Here is a 20020-nt window from a genome sequence, read left to right on the forward strand (position 1 = left end):
CTTGGAGTTAGCAGTTGTTTATTTATTTAATGTGTGCTTATGGACGCCTGGCCTTTATCTGCCTGTACATGTGTACATACAACACGGCGAGTGATTGAGAAGTTACTCATGATTGACATATGGCTTTATTTGGGGCAGTCTGGGGTATGTTGCCTTTTGCCGGGTGTCGCTGGAGAATGGATCAGTATTTCCTGTGTTGGCAACTTTCTGCGAGGTACCCATTAGACGCAAATCTTCTTTTCAAACAAGAAATGTAGCATATGTGATGTCAAATTCTGATAGCCTTGTAAATCTATTTGCGAAATTCCTGGGTGGGCAGCGGGTGTTTCCACACACAGAAAAACACAACCCGATTCACAAAGGTGCAGAGTAACGTGGCGAGAAGGGATATTTCTGCATGTGTGTCCAGAGGCGTTGCTAGGGGCAGGGCTGAGGGGGCTATAGCCCCGGGTCTTTTGGTTGTAAAAAGGCAATAGCTAGCTCTGAATTCCACCTATCCCGACGTTAGCGTAGCCCCGGATCTTTTCCAGACCTAGCAACACCCCTGTGTGTGTGTGCACTTGTGAAAGAGGCCAGTAGCAATGTGAGCTGCTGCTGCTGCCTGTTCTGCTTGCATTTCCACCCCGATTCACAAAGTCCACAGGTGCATGTCTCGGGCAGTCTGCCAGTGCGAGTGCTGCATGGATTAGTCCCCCGGATACAGTAGTGAGGGGTGTGCAGCCCCTACTCCAGTGTGGTGTGCAGTCATAAAATCGAATAAATAATGTTGAATTACAAAAAATCGAAAAAATGTCAAAAAAAAAGTCAAATGTTTTCTTTTTTTATTTATATATATATATTTTTTGGGTTCGCATGTAAAAAAGGTTAAAAAAAAAAAAGGGGGGGTTGGGTGGGGGGAACCCCCCCCCCCCATTTCGAATAAAAAACGTAATAAAGAAATTCGATTTTTTTGACTTTCGACATTATTGTATTCGATTTTATGACTATAAACCCTCTAGTTGTATGGTCATCGTGCAATGAAAGCAGGGGAACGCGCAATTTCATCCCTCCGTGTTTGCACTCATTCCGAGCTGATGGTATGCTGGGCTGTGCTATGCACAATCTCATCTATTGTCTGTAGTCTTCTGAAAGAATTCAAGCCATAGGACTCTGTGGATGAGATTGCTGGAATTACCGGCACCGGAACCACCGGTGCCGGAGATTCTGGCATTTATTTGCAAGTAGGGGCCTGAACGCCCCTGTGTTTCCCCAGTCTGAAAAAAGGCCAGTGCCGGAATTACAGCATTTCTTCCGACATTTTTTCCAGACGAGGAAACGTATAATGAATGCATGCGTCCACTTTATCAGAGTACACTGATTGTAGTTGTCAAGTGTTGGTGCTTGTGTGTGGGGGGCGGGGGCGTGTGTGTTGGTGTGTGCGTGTGTAGAGAGGGTAAATATATATTTATTCCTTCACCGAGTATTGATGTTTAGCCTGATTCATGGAATTATTTGCGTCAAACGCTGATTTGCGCGCCTTTGTGCCGTAAAATCCCAGTTTGAAGTATTGGGATTTTCGTACAGAAAGGCGCGAAAATCTGCGTTTTTCAGGCAAATAATTCCATGAATCAGGGTGTTTATTTCTTGTTTGTGAGCATGCTTATACATTCCAATGCATGTGTCTGTGTGTGTGTGTCTGTGTGTGTGTGTTGTGCTTACTGGTATGCATATTCCAAGTGCATTCTTGTATTTTGTGTTTGCGTGTTCGTGGGTGTTGGGAATCTGTGTATGTGCATTTCTATCACTATGGGATTTAAAGATAAACACTCAGTGCTACAGCATTGCTGTGTGGACCCTGTATGTTGGTCATATGTCTATAGGTGAAATATACAGCTTTAGATTTCACCTTGTAGAAAATAAAGATTAGTAACAATTAGTAAATTGGGCCGCAGAGATTGTTAAACACACATCCTGTGCATCCCTGTTTTAGCGAGAACCCCTTTGGCTGCGGTAGCAGCTTTTGCGTCAAGTAGGTCCTCAGGAGTATATGCAACGATGTCCTCACGTTGGCTGCTGTCTGTGCGTACTGTTTACTTGACGTTTAATGTGTTATAGTTGCATCTGCATGTTCCAAAGGAATGGTTAGTAGTTGTGGTGTGTGTGAACGCACATGCCGAATTTCCAGATTACTGTTTTCCTTTCCACCCTCAAAGTAAACGTCTCAGGTCTGGCTTCCCCGATTTTCGCAATTTGGAACGCGCCATTTCCTGGTAGTGCCAGGTTTATGCCAAAAACCTCAAAAACGGAAGCAGACAATTGGCGAGCTACGCACCTGGAAAACAAGTTGACTTATGTCTATGGAAAAACCAGTGCAAACAATATCTCTTTTGCACACTGATTTTTAGAAGCTTATTAACATACCATAACAACGCCCTTTTAAATTCACCAATGTGTATTTGGAGGTGTCCAGGACAGACATTTGGTAAATTTGATAACCTTACATAGACGAGTTTAAAGGAGACTTATAGCCTAATTATCGTGTTGCTTCTGTGAAACCATCTGGCGAGCTGCTCAGAAAGCGGTCAAGAGTCAGTGTCAGGTCTTCATTCATAGAAACCGTGAAGAAGCACTTAACAGGGCTCTTTTTCTGGAAGTCTCTGCAGCAGAAGACTGTGAATAGTTATTGTCGTTTGTCACTGCAGTGAAGCCACAACAGTGAGTTAGCAGATTTAGATGCATCGCTTGTACATAATGGCTTTGACTTTGCTACCTTGGTGTCAACTTCGCATCCACCCTCTCCTTCTCTCTTCACATCTCTGACATAGCCATAGGTAGCCAGACTGAACATACACTTTGCTACCCACAGGTTTCCGTGCTATCACCGGTACGGTTTAATATTTACACCAGGCCACTTCTCCATCTTATTCTATCCCATGGCTTCAGGTACTACTCCTATGCCGATGACACGCAGACCTTGGACCGTTTGGATCTTACTCGATCTGATACTGCGGCACGGCTTAGGAGTTGCCTTGAAGACCTGGGCTTTTGGATGGTACCGAATTGGCTAAAATTAAACGGACATAAAACGGAGGTTCTGGTTGTCGGAACCTCCAGTCCTCTCTCTTGCTGGACAGCTGATTTTTGGCCCAATTCTCTTGGCCCGTTCCCTCTGCCGTCGTCTTCGGTAACGAATTTGGGGGTAAACATTACCTCATCTCTATATGAATGTGCAGTTTGCGGCTGTCTGCAAGGCCGGGCACTTTAAATTGAAAATCTTGCGTAAAGTCCTTCCTTTCATCCTGGCTAAATTTCAAGCGCCGGTGGTTGCATCTTTTAGCACGGTTGACTACTGTAATTCGCTCTACTTTGGTCAACCATGCTATCTTATAAATCGTCTTCAGGTGCTCCAAAATGCTGCTGCCAGGTCCATCGTTCACCCCACGTTTGGAGCTTATATGTCTCCTCTGCTTAAACAGCTTCATTGGCTGCCTATTGAGAAGCGGGTTCTCTTAAAATCTGTGTGCATTGTCCACCGCGCCTTCTATAAATCTGGGGCAGAAGTTTCCTCAGTGTGTTCCTGCTCGGTCCCTTCGTTCTCAGTCGGCCTTACTGGTTTCAGTCCCTCGGGTCAGACTATCCCGCATGGGCGCTCGATCCTTCTTAGTGGCGGACACTAAGGCTTGGAATGCTCTGCCTTACTCATTGCGAGCTATTTCTGATTATCTCATCTTCCCTCGTTCTCTTAAAACCGAATTGTTCTAGGCTGTGTATAAAATTGCTGTTTCTCTGCGCCAAGATGCCTTTGGGCGAACGTGCGCTCTATACATTCAAATAACATAACTACCCAAGGGCCTCATTTTGATTGGCATGCCAAAATGAAACCATACCATACACAATCATACCTCAACTCTACATGACGGCTACCACCCAAAAACGCACCTGCGCTCACTGACCGGTTTCTCCGAACTGAAGCTTCCAACAGCACATCAAAGCTCTCTTGCTCTTCTCCCTCTCGTTCCCACTAACATACCCCTAAACCTCCTCCCATTGTAGCTCCGCCAGAGCGCCAAGAGACCACGCAAGTTGCATGAGTGCGCGGTACAAAATCCATCAATATTAACATTTTCGCGCCTTGAGACACTCGTGTATAGGCGCGTTATAAATGCCATATCATAACATTAAAATGTAAAAAAAAAAAAAGCTTGGCTGCAGTTAAACATGCAAAGACAAACTCTTTGGATTGCATTGCGAGTTTGACCGGAAATCATTGGTAAATCCACAAATTTACTGCCAAAACAAATTGCCACTATCACCACTCAGTCCTGTGGATTACCACGGGATTACGAGTGCTGGCACTTTGGTGTTTGGCCCCATTTGTTATAGTCCATAGGACTTTTTGTCAGATTTACAGTCAGCAGTCATTCTGCATGGTTACTCTGACAATTTGTGGTGGTAAAGAGGCTAAACTAGCAACAGATTTTTGCTGGCTGTAAACCATCCACCTTACCACCCAAACCCGCAGCATGACGGTATGCTAATGTGGCAGTAACAGAATTACTGCCACTTTTTGCCATACTGCTGTACTTGAAACGAGGCCGTTTGTGTTTTAGGGCATCCCCGACACTCAGTGGGACGCGGTGCGGCCTGGAAATCCACGTTGTGTGTTTCCCTACTCCCTACAGCAGGTGGGCATGCGGCGACCAGGAGGATTAGCTGGCACTTAGAACCCGGCATCTTTATGGATTCTCTGAGGAATTCATGAAAATTAGTCCGTAATTATGTAGAGCAGTCTGCTTACTCCTTTTGCTTCTCAGGTCCACATCAATGATTGCTCTGTTTTTTAACCGAAATTGTTTTCACGTTAAACAGCAGGGGTGGACTGGCCTATAGGGAAATCTGGAAATTTCCGGGTAGGCCTCTACACCTTGGGCCTCTTTTGTGCGGTATTGCCACATTTTTCAATAGGAAATGGGTTGCACAGGCTGTAAATGTGTGATATGGGGACACTTTGAACATTTTTTCCAGGGCCACTTTTGGCTCCCAGTCCACCCCTGTAAACATCCCTGTACTGAGATGGCTCATAGCAAGAATGATGCACATTTACAGATTCTATGAACGTGGCGTGTACCGGCCTTGGGTTACCATGGACAAATCCTACCTCATTTTTCCAATGAATTCCATCAAATTTGGGAAAGCATTTGCCTGTGAAGTACACTAAGAGTGGCAGAGGAGAATAAAACATTTGCTTTATGGGGGAGCAGCAGTAAAGGGGAACGTAAATGCGAGGTGTAATGCATTTACGACTCTGGTGCCCGCTCTGCCCCTTTTTCATGCGGATGTAAGGCAGAGGAGGGGCAAGGAGTGGAGATAACGTATCAGCTGTGCTCACATCCTCTACCTTCTGTGAGCACTTCATTTTACGCCTGCATGAGATTTCATAGAATCCGCCCGCTTTTGCACTTGTTCAAAATCAGACGGATTCCATAGGAATTCATTAGTAAATGGTAAAAAGCCGCCTGCAAATTGTATTTGCAGGCAGCATTTACTTTTTCAAGAGACAGAGTGGACAAATGGAAGAGTAAATGCGAGTTTGCGTCATTTGTTCTCTATTCGTCTCCCCACTGCCTCGTGATGTTTTAAAATTGCATGCAATGGATCCCGCAGGATGTAAGTGCTTACGGAATTTACGTTTACTATGAAATAGGGCTGTTTTTGTTCTCTGACCCATTCTATAAATGTGCAGCACTTTAGACAAATAACGGGTACTTCTCTTAGCCAACTCAACGGTACTACTTTCACTGACCTCGGAATGGTTTTCAGCTGATTGGCTCCACTAAGAATTCGAACCCTTGGCATACAGGTTGTACAAATGCAAGCAGTGATTGGCACACAATGCACGCCTCATATTGGGTGAGTCATGAGGCTCTGCAGTTAGTGTTTACTTTTTGGCAGGAGGTAAGAGTGTAAATTAGCAGAGATGGGCAGAAGGTCTGGAGTAGAATCTGATGCTTGTAGTCAGGCTCCGCAGGAGTCTGGTGCTACCTTCTGCTGCTCAGCGTGTGTAGTGCCGTCCTAGGCTGTGCGCGCCATTGTTTTTGTGAGTGCGCGCGCATGAAGTTACATTTGGAGAGTGCACCTGACCCATCTAACGTCCCTCTTTTCTCCTGCTACCATCTGCAGGTCCACCCAGATCAAGACCTACTCCTGGGACAATGCCCAAGTCTTACTCGTCGGCAATAAGTGTGACATGGAAGATGAGCGTGTGGTATCCTGCGAGAGGGGGCGACAGCTTGCAGACCATCTTGGTGAGTGACTCTTCAGTTCTGGCGAAGTGGGTTGGGGGGCGGGGGTTAAGTTACTGACAGATGCATTGCGTGGTGTGGTATTTTCTTTCTTGGAACTGCGATTGTTTTGCAGTCATGAATTTTGGAACCTGTCTGTAGGTTTGAGAGATATTCAAGTTCCGATAGGTTGGAAATGAAGTAGGCTAGCAAATGAAATTACACCGAAGCCTTACTTGTTATGGTGTCCCCTCTACCGCATAACTTTAACAGTGCTATTTTTAACCAGATAGATGGTGCCTATTCTTCTTTCTGGGTCCCACTAGGTGGGGTGCCAGATCTGCTGTTTGGAGCAGTGTTGGAGATACTCTTATGCTGCTCTAGAACCTCACTAGGGAAGTCCACCCTCAAGAATGTGCCATTGTAACGGTGGAGAGACCTTTCACGGTAAGGTTTAAAATGAAAGACTCTGCGAGGCAGTGGCACGGCTAGCCTTCCACATGACATTGTACAGAATCAACCGTGGCTGTATGGAGGAGGATTCTTGGTCTTTAGACACTTCTGTGCGTCCTACAGTACCCCCTCTCCCATCCTTTCCATGTTCTGGAGATTGAGTTTGACGGAGAAGAGGGTGGCTAAAGAATAGGTCCAAGTTCTTGCGACATTCCCTAATGCACCCTACAACCTAATGGGAGCTCAACATAGTTAACAGAATACAGATTTCCTGGGGAAAAAATGGAATGAGATAACCACCACCCAGTTATGTTCTTCTTGAGATGCCTCCTAATTGATAGGAGTGCATCCTCCCTCACATATATGCCTACATATCCGTATGGAACTGGATGTAGGCTTTATGGTTATGAAAATAGATGTGTAAATGAAATGCGCTCTGGCTTGTTTGTGAATAAACCTCTTCAGTGTCTTGATGTCCACTCCATTGTTTATTGCCCCTGCTTTTAGTGCTGCCCTGGAATGGTAGGAACACAGATCAATTTTTACCTAGGGATAAATACTGAAAGCTGCACTGCCTCTGCCCATGCTAAGCCCAATTGAGGCTCGCCACATGCTTGCACGTTGGCATCACATTGCATTCCATTTGATTTCATCGGTAAATCACTGCAGCCCTCTCTGGGCTCCTTAAGGTTTTCTGTGAGAAACCACAGAGTGTCTCACCTACTAGTCCCCGGGGGATCTCTCTCTCTCTCAGGTGGCCAGGGCATGGCCATCGCCATTGGATCCAGACTCTGGGGTCGACCAGTGCGGCAGGATCACCTGTGTGAGGGGTCTTCGGGGAGTGGGGCTGAGCCGAACCATGGTGAGCCGCGGTATTCCCCCTTTCCCGTACACATGACCCATCCTATTTTATAGGGTTCTCCAGTGTCCCAACTCACCCCTTTCTACACAAACAATGGGCAGAGGAAAAGGGCGACTCAGAGTAGAGACACTAACCCTTACATATCTCATTGGATATGTCCCGTCAGGCACTTGACTTTAAGTGCATTCATCTGAATTAGCTCTCCTCACATGGATAAAAGGCGCAACATAGAGACACACTCTGAGCAAGGTGGAACACGAGCAAGAGCAGATCTTCTGGCGCAAAGGCGAACCTACTGGACTAGAGCGATGGACCGAGGGATGAGAGCAAAGCGTAGAGTACCCCAGAAGTTCCCTGCAGGAGGTCCTTGCCTCCCAAAGGCTGCAAAATCACGTGGAGAAGGCCAAATCCCAGACAAGAAGACTGCATTGTGTTTCAAGGATGCCAGAGACCCTCCCGGGTGAACGGCAGAGTTGGGGAGGCGAGGCCAAGCCTGTGGTATTAACCTGGACTTGTGAATAAAAACTGCAAAGACAAGAAAGAAATGCACACAGCCGGAGAGTTGGCAAGCGACATGAAAGACCAGTGTGTGTTAAGGAAAGATTGAAGTTTCAAGAGTGTATCGCACAATTGAAGGCTCACGCGTGTGGATGTGACGCGAAGGAAGGCAGACCTGTGATCTACATTGAATTACCAATAGCTGTGACACCAGCGATAAAGTGTAGCGGAATAGTCCGGCGAAAAGAAGTAGCCCACTCGAAAATCTATGTGAAAAGTGAATTTATTTTGCTATGAAGCAATAAAGTGGATGAACTCTAAAAAGCAAAGTGATTAAAATGAACCCCGGGAAAAAGAGGCAGAGAGTAAAAAGGTGAATGCTGGACTTTTGTGCTTATGACATCGAACTACCCAGACCAAGAGACACTGGGGCAAATAACACAAGACTGTGAGCTGAAGGAAAAATCTAAATAGTAAATATTACTATAGTAGTATAGTAAGTACAATATTAAAAGCCACGCTTATTCAAAAGTCTTCGACCTCAGGAACAGGTCCGAGCCCAACTGATGGAGACCAGAAGTGTGATAAATTAGGGGAAGGGAACACCTAAGGGATGTGAATTAAGCTTCGGGAAGGGAATCCCTGCAAGTATTGTTTGAAAGGTCCGAGCCCAACTGAGGGAGACAGTCATGAACTTTTTGTTGAACTGCGTTTTGAAAGCTGGAACGAGAGACTTAACATGGATGGCCAGGCAGGCCTCAATCCACGTTTTGAACTGCCTTTGTTTGAGAACCTGAACCAGACTGTGTCTTCCTGTCTATGGGGACTATAGACAGGAAGACACACCCCTCTTGATCCTCGCTCTTTTGAGTACAGTATTCTTGACCAGGAAGGCAAACATAGCAACTATTTGTATAGTAAGCCATTCCATTTCCCTCCAACTTCCAGGTGGTATTATTGCTCTATCTCTATCTAATGGAACTCTAGTTAACAATGACGAAGGAACGAGTCAGCCACAATGGGATACGAATCTTCACACTGCCAGCAATTCTCGTAGCATAGGAGTTATAGATGTGTCGTCCTGTTGGGCCAACAGCCATCAGAGGGAGAGAAGCAAGCATTTGGCTTGAGTTCGGTCCCTCAGCTCTGCTCATTCAAGAGCCCAAGATACAAAAAAAAACAAAAAAACGAATTATTATTCTATGTGTGTCCTGGGGGTCTCTGTGTGCCCACCTCAAGTCATGGCACTGGAATATAATTGCATGAAAGTCCAGTGGGGGCAGTAGGGATAACATGCAGGTGCGTACAGTGGGCTGAGCCGGCACCTCTTCCATCATCATGTGTAGCGCCGTTGCCATGTTCTTAGCGCTCTTTTAGGGACTAGCAGGACTGATGCTTGTTTCTGGTACCCAGGCCCTGATATTGGTTACTAGATTATTGACCTGCCTGGGCCTTCGTGTTTCTAATACATTGCGAGTCGAGAGGCTTGTCAGTGCCATTGGTGGCTGAGAGACACTTCTTATCTTCCCCATTATTGAGGCAGGTGCAGCGTTATGGTACTGGAGTTTCAACTTTTAGGGTCTATACTCATGAAACCTATTTTTCAGAAAGCCCCCCCATGTTAGCTGTAGAGCCTGGGAGTCTGTTTTATCTGCTTGGTCATCCATCTCAAACCCATCTTCATGCCTACAGTGTTGCTTGCAATCCTTTCCATTTTAATCAGTTTCCAGAAGGGGGTGTACCTGCTAGACCACAGGTATTACTAATATTCACACTCGCTCTGCTCAGCTTGAAGAGAAGTCCCTTCCATTGAAATGCTTGTCGCCACCCATATATGAAGGTCTTCTGGTGGCACCCACAATAAGGAGCCCACCCCACCCAACACTGTTACTGAGAAGATATACGCTCCCTCCTGAGGAGTGATTTGAAAGCAAAGAGGGTGGATGCTTCAAGGAAATATCCATGCCTCCCGAGAACCCTTTGGCATAGACGTCTTTCCATCTCAATTTTTGAAAAACGTATTTCCATTAAAGGATTTTTCACAGCACTCTAGTCCTCACTAAACATATGGAAAAAGAAAATGTCTATTTAACTAAATATTTCCATGATTTTCTTTAGCGGATGACCAATGGATAATATAGATGCAGTTGTATTCTTCACCTGCAAGGTGCTATGGCAAAACCTGAACACATTCCTTTCTTTGTGTATATGAGAATTATGGGTCCCTGCGAGGGGTCTTGCCATATCCTCCAACCAATTCAATCATGGCATTTGCAGACAAACCTTTTTTGGAGAATGTCCAACCGTCTACCAGTGCGTCCTCTGATTGTACATGACTTGTGAAGGTAATGTATTAGTCATGTCATTATGCGTTGTCATGGTCTTTCCTCAAATGGGAACCAGTTGCTCCAGAACACGTGTAAGGGAAAGAGGAGCGCAGGAAGCTAAAAAAAAACAAAAACTTAGAACTGATCTGGCATTTCCAAGCAGCGAGAGAGTTGTGGGAAACAGCAATCATGTTTCACTACAACTTAAGCTAGCTTTTAACTCACCTGGGACCAATCAGAGGTGTCGGGCAGGGTGAAGCTAATTGGGTCCCATAGAGGAAAGTGGCCTGGCTCAAGGTCATCTCCAATAGTGGAGATATTATTTGAAGAAACCTATACTTTCAGTACACTACACACTGCACACCTCCTATCTCTCAAGTCTTCCCTTCTCCTATATCTTCTCTTCTCATATAATATATTTGTCAATGACAAGCAAAACTCCTTCTCCCCGCAACTGTCATCTCCCTCATTAACTGTTGATCTGCTACTCACTTTCCTCTCCTCCTTCTCCCCTGTACTGCCCTCTCCCCTTAATAACTGTTGCTCTGTTACCCATGTCTTTTTCCCCGGAACTGTCCTCTCCCCTCATTGATTGTTGATCCGCTGTCGACCCCCATCTTCTCCTCTCCTGAGCTGTCCTCTCCCCTCATTGATTGTTGATCTGCTATTCTTCTCCTTTCCTCCTTCTCTCCTGAACTGTCCTCTCCCTCATTAACTGTTGATCCGCTGTCGACCCCCATCTTCTCCTCTCCTGAGCTGTCCTCTCCCCTCATTGATTGTTGATCTGCTATTCTTCTCCTTTCCTCCTTCTCTCCTGAACTGTCCTCTCCCTCATTAACAGTTGATCCGCTGTCGACCCCCATCTTCTCCTCTCCTGAGCTGTCCTCTCCCCTCATTGACTGTTGATCTGCTATTCATTTTCTTCTCCTCCTTCTCCCATGAACTGTCCTCTTCCCCATTAAGTGTTGATCTGCTTTTAATCGCCTTCTTGTTTTTAAATTCATCCATAAACCTCATGCAGATTAAGTGTAATCTCACAATCTACACTCCTATTCTCCTATCAACCTAATCGGACCCCTTCAATGCTGTTCTGGCTTCTCCTTTTGCTCATTTACCCTTCTGGCCCCATCAACAAAACTGTCTACTGAAAGAAAGTAAGGACATTCCAACATTGACTGACCTCAAGATCGTCATTAATAACCAAATTGTGTCCCAGGAGGGAGACCCAGAGTCTTACACTCTTACCATCCTTCAACTGATCCCCAACCACCGACACCAGTCATGTGCATATCTGTGTACATCTCCAAATACTGTAATTACTGAAGATGTATTTAAAGTCTTGCTGATGCTTTCCCCATAAACTGTCTGCAGATTCCACTCCCAGCGAGTCATTCTAATGCTTTAGTTTCATCAAGACTTTGTAAATCATCTTGCAATTGAACTGCCCCAGCCATCAGCATTCCCTTTGGGCATGGTTTATTGGCAAAGCACATTTCAGTTTAAATAAGTAAATACAAATTAAAATTTAATTAAATACAAGTAAATGCTGTTAGGGTGGAAGCTGTTCACCCAGGGGCAGCACCTATGCCGAAGCCATGTTTGGCTTTCTTTACCCTTCTGCATATTAATTTAGGAGAGTGAGAAAGCGATGGCTTGGTCTTAGAACTGAGGAAGTAGGAAAGTGTTTTGTTAATTCATTCATTCATTTAAAACTTTATTTCGGATGCAAAATAATATTATTCCATAAAAGCTAAATTAAAATAATAATAAATTAAATTAGAAATCAAATAAGGATAGGTACATCATGCTGAGGACAAATTCATTTTCATTTTCCTTTTCCTGTTTCTAAAAGCATTTACCAAAAAGCTTTCAACTGCAAAACAAACTAGTTGGTCAACAAGCATTTGTAAAAACTGTTAAATGGCATTTTGTTAATTGGTTGTACTTAAATGCAAGGACGGATATTTTGGCCCATATTGATGAATATGACGGACAAAAGAACAACATGTCTTCCCCCACATCTGAATCACAATGGCAACATGGATTGTATTAATCACCTCCTACCCATCTAGCCATAATCCCTTTTAAGGGTAAGAAATTCAGCCTAAACATTGCTAAAAAAGATCTTTAATTCAGGGATTTGACAGAAGACAACTAATTCTCTGTACTGTTTATCATTGCTAACAATAAATACTGTCTTACATATGATTAAATAAGTTCAAAACATTCTCTCTGAGCAGTCTAAAATTCAAGGAAATAGTACTTCAGAGTGATTTCTGAATTTCTGGTAGTGGTAGATGAATGAGTAACCCATGGCATTAAGCTATATTTGGTAAGTTCCAATTTAATGTAGCTTAAGCAAGGACCGTCATGAAAAATAACATGATTCAGTAAATCCTTCAACATGTCTCTGGTAAAGATCACAGCAGGATTTACTCAGTTCGAACACCAAGGGAGCAAATGCTTTCATTGAATTTAATCCCTTGGAAACCAATAACCAGCTCATGATAGGTGGCAAACGAGAATGCAGAATTGGGGATACATAATACCATTTTTAGGAAGATATTTCCATTAGACCCCTATCAAAAGGTGTATGAATTATTACATGGGGGTGTTAATATGATTACTCTTTACCCTCGCAATGTATGCAGATGCTTCTCCCATATATCAAAAATCACATAAAATGAATAACCACAATTAGTGATTGCTATATCTTATGATTATAATTTGAAGGGCCATGTTATGGATCCCATACAATTTCTTAGCAGTTCATGCAACATGATCCAATATAATTTTACACAAGTGTAAAAAACAGAATAATTCCTACCATATAACTATATGCAATACATAATTAAAGTTCAAATTGTGTAAAGATGAGAATGGCAAAAAGAAAGAAAAAACAACTTCACCCTGCCACACTAGAATGGATATAAAATTTCAAAACATAATTATGATTTGTTTATTTGACACCCTATATACAATTGTACAGAAACACATAAAGTCTGACATGTTTCAATCCTCCATCGGTGTAGAATTTTCATCAGGGGCAATTCAAGTTAATGATGTTACTTCTTGAATACCGATTTACTGAACATGGTGAAAACTGTTGTACATTATTTGACAAATATTTTGTGTCCTAAGTGACAAAAAAGCAGTCAGGAGTAAATGCAAAAAAGAGAACTGCTAGTCCCGTAAACACACACTAATCCAAGTACAATAAGTGTAGGATTTAAATATGTTTGTCATCTCAAATCTTTTGAGGTTATTAAACCATTATGTATTGATCATTGTGTTATACCGGCAACCTCATCAAGAAGTGCAGACCTGGACATAAATAAAATTCACCTTCTGCGAATATGTCTACTTTATTAAATGGTAACTCAATCTACAATGAAGGCAAACCAATAAAAATAATAATAATAATCATGAATCATTCTTTCCAAACAATTAGTGAATGGTATAGTCCCCTTCAATCGTTACATTAAATGATTGTGACATCTTAATCAATACAAATAGGAAATTACTACTAATGTTTGTTAGGAAAGATTTCCCTTTACTGCGCCTTTCCGTCCATTTGTATGGGCCCCCAAACATTTAGCTTTTATTTTTGATCCTGACCTGTACCTTTTACAGTGCAGTGAAGCATTAAGCTTCACTGCGCTGTCTTTTGCTCATCTGTTATGGGAACACTCACATGTCCTTCAGGCTGTCAGTACTGGGAAACATTGATTCCCTTAGTCTAGATACATTGTTACTACTTCATTGTACAATGCATTTTACAATGCAGTACAATGGGGTACACTTTTTGTTTTACCCTAAACTAACACTCAGAAGATTTCTGGTTACTCTAGGTGTACTAAAAGGACAAGCTGGTGAGCAGTGACTTTTTACCATTTTTTTGGTGCTTTTCATTTTTAGCCTTACCGCGTTTACCGCATTTGGCTTCTCACTGTGGCTAGGGACCAAACATAGCCATGCCACAAGGTTTTTCGTTTGTCCTTTGTCCATCTTGTTCTTTAGCCTTCGTCCTGGCCTGTGAATCCAGGAAAATCGTAATATGGACTTGCAGTGCCCAGGAAAGCAGAAGCTTTTGGTAGACTACTGGAGGGCTATGTGTGTTTGCTTGCAGGATGTGGGCTGAGACTGTCTGGTCCCAATCCACAAACTGGTTTCAGTGTGTCTGAGTGTTATGCATGAGTGCTCCCACCAGTGGTCCTTAGTGGACCACTGCTCAGGTGTGTGTCGGGCTAGTTCTGCTATTGGCTAGTAGCGTTTCAACTCTTACCTGGCTTTTGGGATAAGAAGAGGACCCCTGCACCCACTCTAGAGAGATCCTGGACTAACCGTGGAGTGGAGGGAACATCCATTCCTGACGTCTACTCAGTACTCTGCGAAAAAGAGCCATCGGAAGTGTCCCGGGACCCTCCTGTGGCTGACCAGCTCTGAGTTTGGGCTACCGTGCTGTCGACATTGCCATTCTGCATTGAGGCCTGGAACTTAGGGGGGGATCCTCAGCTTGTCCTACACGACTTACCTCAGCAGCATTTCAGAGTCCTAGCTTCAAGGGGACCCGAGATAGGGAAAGTCTGGCCACAACAAGTGAGTCCATTTGTGTTGCCATGCTGTGGTGACCACCTTCTGAAACAGATTACCTGAGTCGAGTTCAGTCCTGAGAGGGTCCTGCATCATGTTTTTCTGCATTCTTCATCTGAGAGTCTTTGCACCAGCTAAAGACACCAACCAGAGATCTGCTCGAACCTGCAACCCCTGCAAATCGAGGACTGAGCTGATGGTGCGAAAAGCAACCTCGGACCTTCTTCCATTGACCTGCCAGGTCCTGTGGAGAATTGCAGCACGTGGTGAGTTACAGTGGTTCTTACCTGCCCCTAAACTCCCTTTAAAAGTTTTGGTGCTCGTGCAAGCCTTCCGAAAGTTGGGGACACTTCTGTTAGTTAGAATAAACTGTCCTCTAACCCTTGCACCCATTCACTGGACCCCAGAGACCCTACCTTCATTTTATCCTACATCACAAACTGTGTGGGAACATTTCCTGAACTATTGGGCATAAGGCCCCAGACAATTTAGGGAATGACTTTTGAAGCTAGGGTTAATTCTCTGTGGACTTGTAGTGCATAAACTAATCTGTACTTCCTTTTACAGGGGTTTGATTTGTATTATTCCCTACTCTAGTGTCTGTATATATGTAATCTATTATTAGTGTTGTGTGATACTTCTACCTGTTAACTGTTATTTTCCTTAGTTATATTTGGCCATGAATAAATAACTATTTTTATACATGCTAAGTGTAATCTGTGATTCCCATTGTGTGTACTCATTGTGGACCCTTTATAAGCTCACCACCTCTTGAGACGTAGCCTATACCTTTCATCACTGCTACCCTGAACTGGTTCGGTTCCAGCTCCCAGAGTTGTCCCTGTCATAATATAGTTTGGCCTTCTATACATCTGTCCACCAGGCCAGAGTATAGAAAAATAGTCCTAACAATGTTCAATACAATTATCAAAAATCGGGCATCTTGATGAATTGCAACAAAAGTGTGAGATAATCAATTATATTACCTGCGTCAAGGAAGGAGAACAACGTGGTCCTGCACTCTTGAAGACTAATTCATATGTGTCACAACCCGAAATGTTGCCACGGCTGGTCAAACGCGGCAAATGGAAAGGCACCATTTTGTATCTAGCCATTCTTCCAACCACTTCCTGTGCTGATCCTAAGAGCAGCGGTCTAGTGGTACTATATAGAAAGGTTCACTGTCTGAGGTCACCACAAAAAAATGCTGCTTTCGTTTGGTCGCAACAGAGCAGTCTTGAACGGGCCACCAATATACGTTTTCATTTCATCAAGGGTTTCACATCCTTAACCACCCATGCCCAGATGCTGCCTCTACCTCCTTCTTCTCCAGCCATGCCCCCTTGACCCTGCATGCCCATCTTAACAGCTTTGCGGCACCGAGCTTGCCCTCCACCAAGCCCCTGAACCGCCCCATGTCAAACACTTTCCTACTTGCCCCTCCAGCGCTTCTACCCTCCTCTTCCTTCTTCTCAGTCTGCGCACCCTTCGTGCAGCCTCTTCCCCATTGGTAGGATTATATGGGAAGTATTTCCTGGACGGCCTCTTTTGTGGGTGTTCCAGGAAACACGCTCCATAGAGTCACAAAGGTTTTCTAAGCTTGCACAGTGGGTTTCCAGTTTCTAAATCACACGCTGTAAACATAAAAAAAATCAGCACAGCACAAGAAGCAACTGGGAAGGTCCAGGGAGAAAGGTTTAATAACAAAAATGTGAACAGGCAAACTATAGGCTTGGTAAGACACTTCAGCCCAATGCATCCTCACGTGAACTCCGGGATAACAGCCAATCACAGCACTCGCCCACTTAAATCAGGTGCAGACTCTCTAAAAGGTAGGAGGGAACAGCCCCAGATGCTCAGTGACGGTTACAAGAACATAGGGCTCATGTCTGGGTAATGCTGGAGACTTGAGACTGGAGAAAGAAACAGAGGCTTGACAGAACAAAGAGAGTGAAGAGGTAGCATCACTGGAGAGCTGGAGGAAGTGATGAAAGCTCATAGTGTCCAGAAGCAGGTGGTGACATCAGAGGATGAGAGAGGACAGGAAGAAGTTGTGACAACAAAGAGAAGGATTGGACAGAAGGATGGGGTAGCAAATGAGGTGGTGACAACATCAGAGTGTGAGAGTGAGTTGGAGGTGGTAGTGATAGTTACGGGAGTTATAGAGGAAGTGATACTATCAAAGGCTAGGTGAGTTGAAGAGGAGTGGATAATATCAGGATACTGGAGTGGATGTGAAAAGTAGGTGGTAGGAACAAGGGTGCAGAAGTAGGTGCTGAGACCCAAGGAGACTGAGGAGGCAACAACATCAGAGAGCAGAAGTGACACAGAAGAGGTGGCATTATGATATGATATGATAGGTTATTTATAACGCGCTTAATGCCCAGAGGTTTCTAAGTGCGGAATGGGGAATAAAGTAATATGCAGGTGGAGTAAAGAATACCATGAGGGGCAATGGTAGTGAAGGTGGTACAGAGGAGATTGGGTGTGTTATTAGTGAGGAAGGGGACAGCTAAGAAGAGATGACACACAAGGAAAGAAGTTGTTTAAGCAATAAACAGCATGCAGGGAGACCCAAGCACAGAGAGGGTTAATATCCAAAGAGGTAGAAGCAGAGACCAGAACATTAGGTGGCGAGAGAAGGATTGAGGTGAAGAAAGAGGACCAACACATTGCCAGAGGAGGCGGGTACTGACAGCCCGATTGGCCCAACAAAGGACCATACAGTGGGAGGATGAATTCTACATGGTAAGGAGATTGTGAGATCGGAGAGGGGGGGACAAGATAAACCAGGAATAAGCCCAGACCGAACCAGACCTCTGGCGCCTCTCTCTCTTTGCTCCTTCAGGCTACGTCCACTGACCCCCCTATTTTGGAGTCTTTAAGTCTTTGGGTAAGGGACCCCAGAACGACTGCATCTAGCTCAGACCAAGAAGAGGGGTTTGGATCACTCTAAAGCCTGCAAAGGTAGGAGGGTGAGGTAAACCCCTTTAGGCACTGTACAAACTCAGTAATTTACTTTGAGAGCCAGGAAGGCTTAGGAACATGCATCCTGGAAAAGAGACATTGGACAAGGAGCCAATCCCTCTTGAGGAGAACCATCCTGGCTTGACTTTATAGCACAACCATAGCTTGGGAGCAGCAGAGTGCTGTACTGTCCATAGAGAAAAAAGATTGGTAGTGAGAATTTAACAAGTCATCAAGTAAACACTAGTAAAAATTATCACATTGCAATATATGGATGGGGTGTATTGGAATCTTGATTAAACCAAGGTGTTGGAAAAACCGTTTTTTTTAGTTCTTTCCTAAATTGAAAGAGATTTGGAGCAGTCCAGATTGCCAACGGGATGGAGTCCAGAGGACTAGAGAATATCATGAGAAGGACTCTTTATTAGTTTTCTCCTTGCAATCTAGTCTAGTTTCCAGTCTTCCTGCGAGATGACCGTATGCCACCTGATGTTTTTAGTTTGGCCATCAGGTAAGCCATCATACCGACTTTGCTTACCTTGTTGGTGCAGCATGCCGTTTTGAACCAGGTTCCAGCAGGGAATGGGAGCCGGTGTAATTCGTTCACAGTAGGGATGATGTGGTTACATGTCCTACAGCCAGTAATGAGGCAAGCCAGGGCATGGTGGGCTGCTTTGAATGGGGCCAAGTGAGCACACATGACCCTTGCGAGGGGGTGTTAACCCCTTGGAACTGCAGGATCCCTAGGGTCTGCAATACCATTCAAAAATCCTGGGCCTGGAGTAAGGGCTTGATATAACTGAAATAAGAGAACTGATATAAAGCTGTTTTCGCGAGTTGTCGTTAGAATTATAGATTGCTAGCCACAATGATGCCTAGGGATTTTGCTGAGTTCGGGAGTTGAGGGTTGAACCCGTCCAGTAGTGAAAAAGAGATAGTCTCTATTTAAAAATAAACATCTAATTGTCAATTACATGGGATAGTTACAGTTTAGACTACATAGAAAATACTACATGGGGTTAATATGAGTTATTTACCATTTGGGCTACTTTCTATATACGTCATGCCATAAATATCCCACTTGATCCCAATGCATAATTCGTTAATGTAGTCGTATGCTTGTTGGTGGTCTGTTGCAACAGTACCTCAATTTATGTGACACAAACTGAACCCCATTAGCTCTGATTAACTGTGTCGTCAAGGCCTCCGTAGTGGATAATTCACAGAACTGTAATATGGTACTGATAGTGGCATTCCCTACAAACTTGATTTCTGCTCTCTTGCTAAAGTGGCTTCCAAATTTTGTGGCAAGAAAAAGCAAATATTGTAGCATAAATATTTACATTTTGCCGCAGTTATGCTTAGTTAAATTATCTATAGGCAGATACTTAACTTCTAGTGCTCTAATGTGCCCCCAATTAAAAACTATATTTTACAAATCGATACTTCATATAATAGGCGTATGGAGCTTTCAGTCACTGGTGGTGATATCAGAAATTAACAGGGATTTGTCGATCAGACTAATTATAATAAGTGGAAGATGGGTAAAGTACGATATTTTTTGCTTTTTAGCAGCATTAAAAAAAAATTGTGGCACATTTAAAAAGAACACATTTTGTGCTTTTTTTGTTGTGACCACAAAATGGCTAGAAGCTGGATGGTCTTTCTTGGGTACCCAAATGTTTATGCACAACCATGCAAATACCACAGCTCCAAATGCACTTCTACACTTGCGTGTCCATTGCAGGGGACCAATAATCTGGTCTTCATTTGCGCTTGGGTCCTGCCGTACCAAAATGGCCTCGCTGGGTAGTCCTAGATGACATACAATTAATACATAAAGGAGACAAATGCTCCACCCATACCAAAAACATACCCAATTTGCAAATCTAGTACTATTTTGACATCATCTTGCACATCCCTCATTACGCTCCTTTCATTCTGCCCCCCTCTGACAATATAATTCTCGTCTGTCGACTACACTTTGTTGTTGGGTGACACAGCTTCCTCCCCATTCATATCCTGAAATGTCTTCCATTGTGTAACTAATCAAAGCAATC

The 20020-nt window shown here is 43.9% G+C and overlaps 1 protein-coding gene across 2 annotated transcripts in view; it reads left to right on the top strand.

Annotated features, from left to right (window-relative positions):
• The window catches only part of RAB3A (RAB3A, member RAS oncogene family), a 284673-nt gene that overhangs the window by 241704 nt on the left and 22949 nt on the right, over positions 1-20020 (top strand). For both annotated transcript variants that reach the window (XM_069649256.1, XM_069649257.1), the window contains one exon: positions 6160-6284. In XM_069649256.1, the coding sequence (XP_069505357.1) occupies positions 6160-6284 (125 nt within the window). The remainder of the gene's footprint in view (positions 1-6159; positions 6285-20020) is intronic.

This window comes from Ambystoma mexicanum, chromosome 1p, assembly GCF_040938575.1.
Source record: "Ambystoma mexicanum isolate Mex_15411 chromosome 1p, UKY_AmexF1_1, whole genome shotgun sequence".
Lineage (NCBI taxonomy): Eukaryota > Metazoa > Chordata > Amphibia > Caudata > Ambystomatidae > Ambystoma > Ambystoma mexicanum.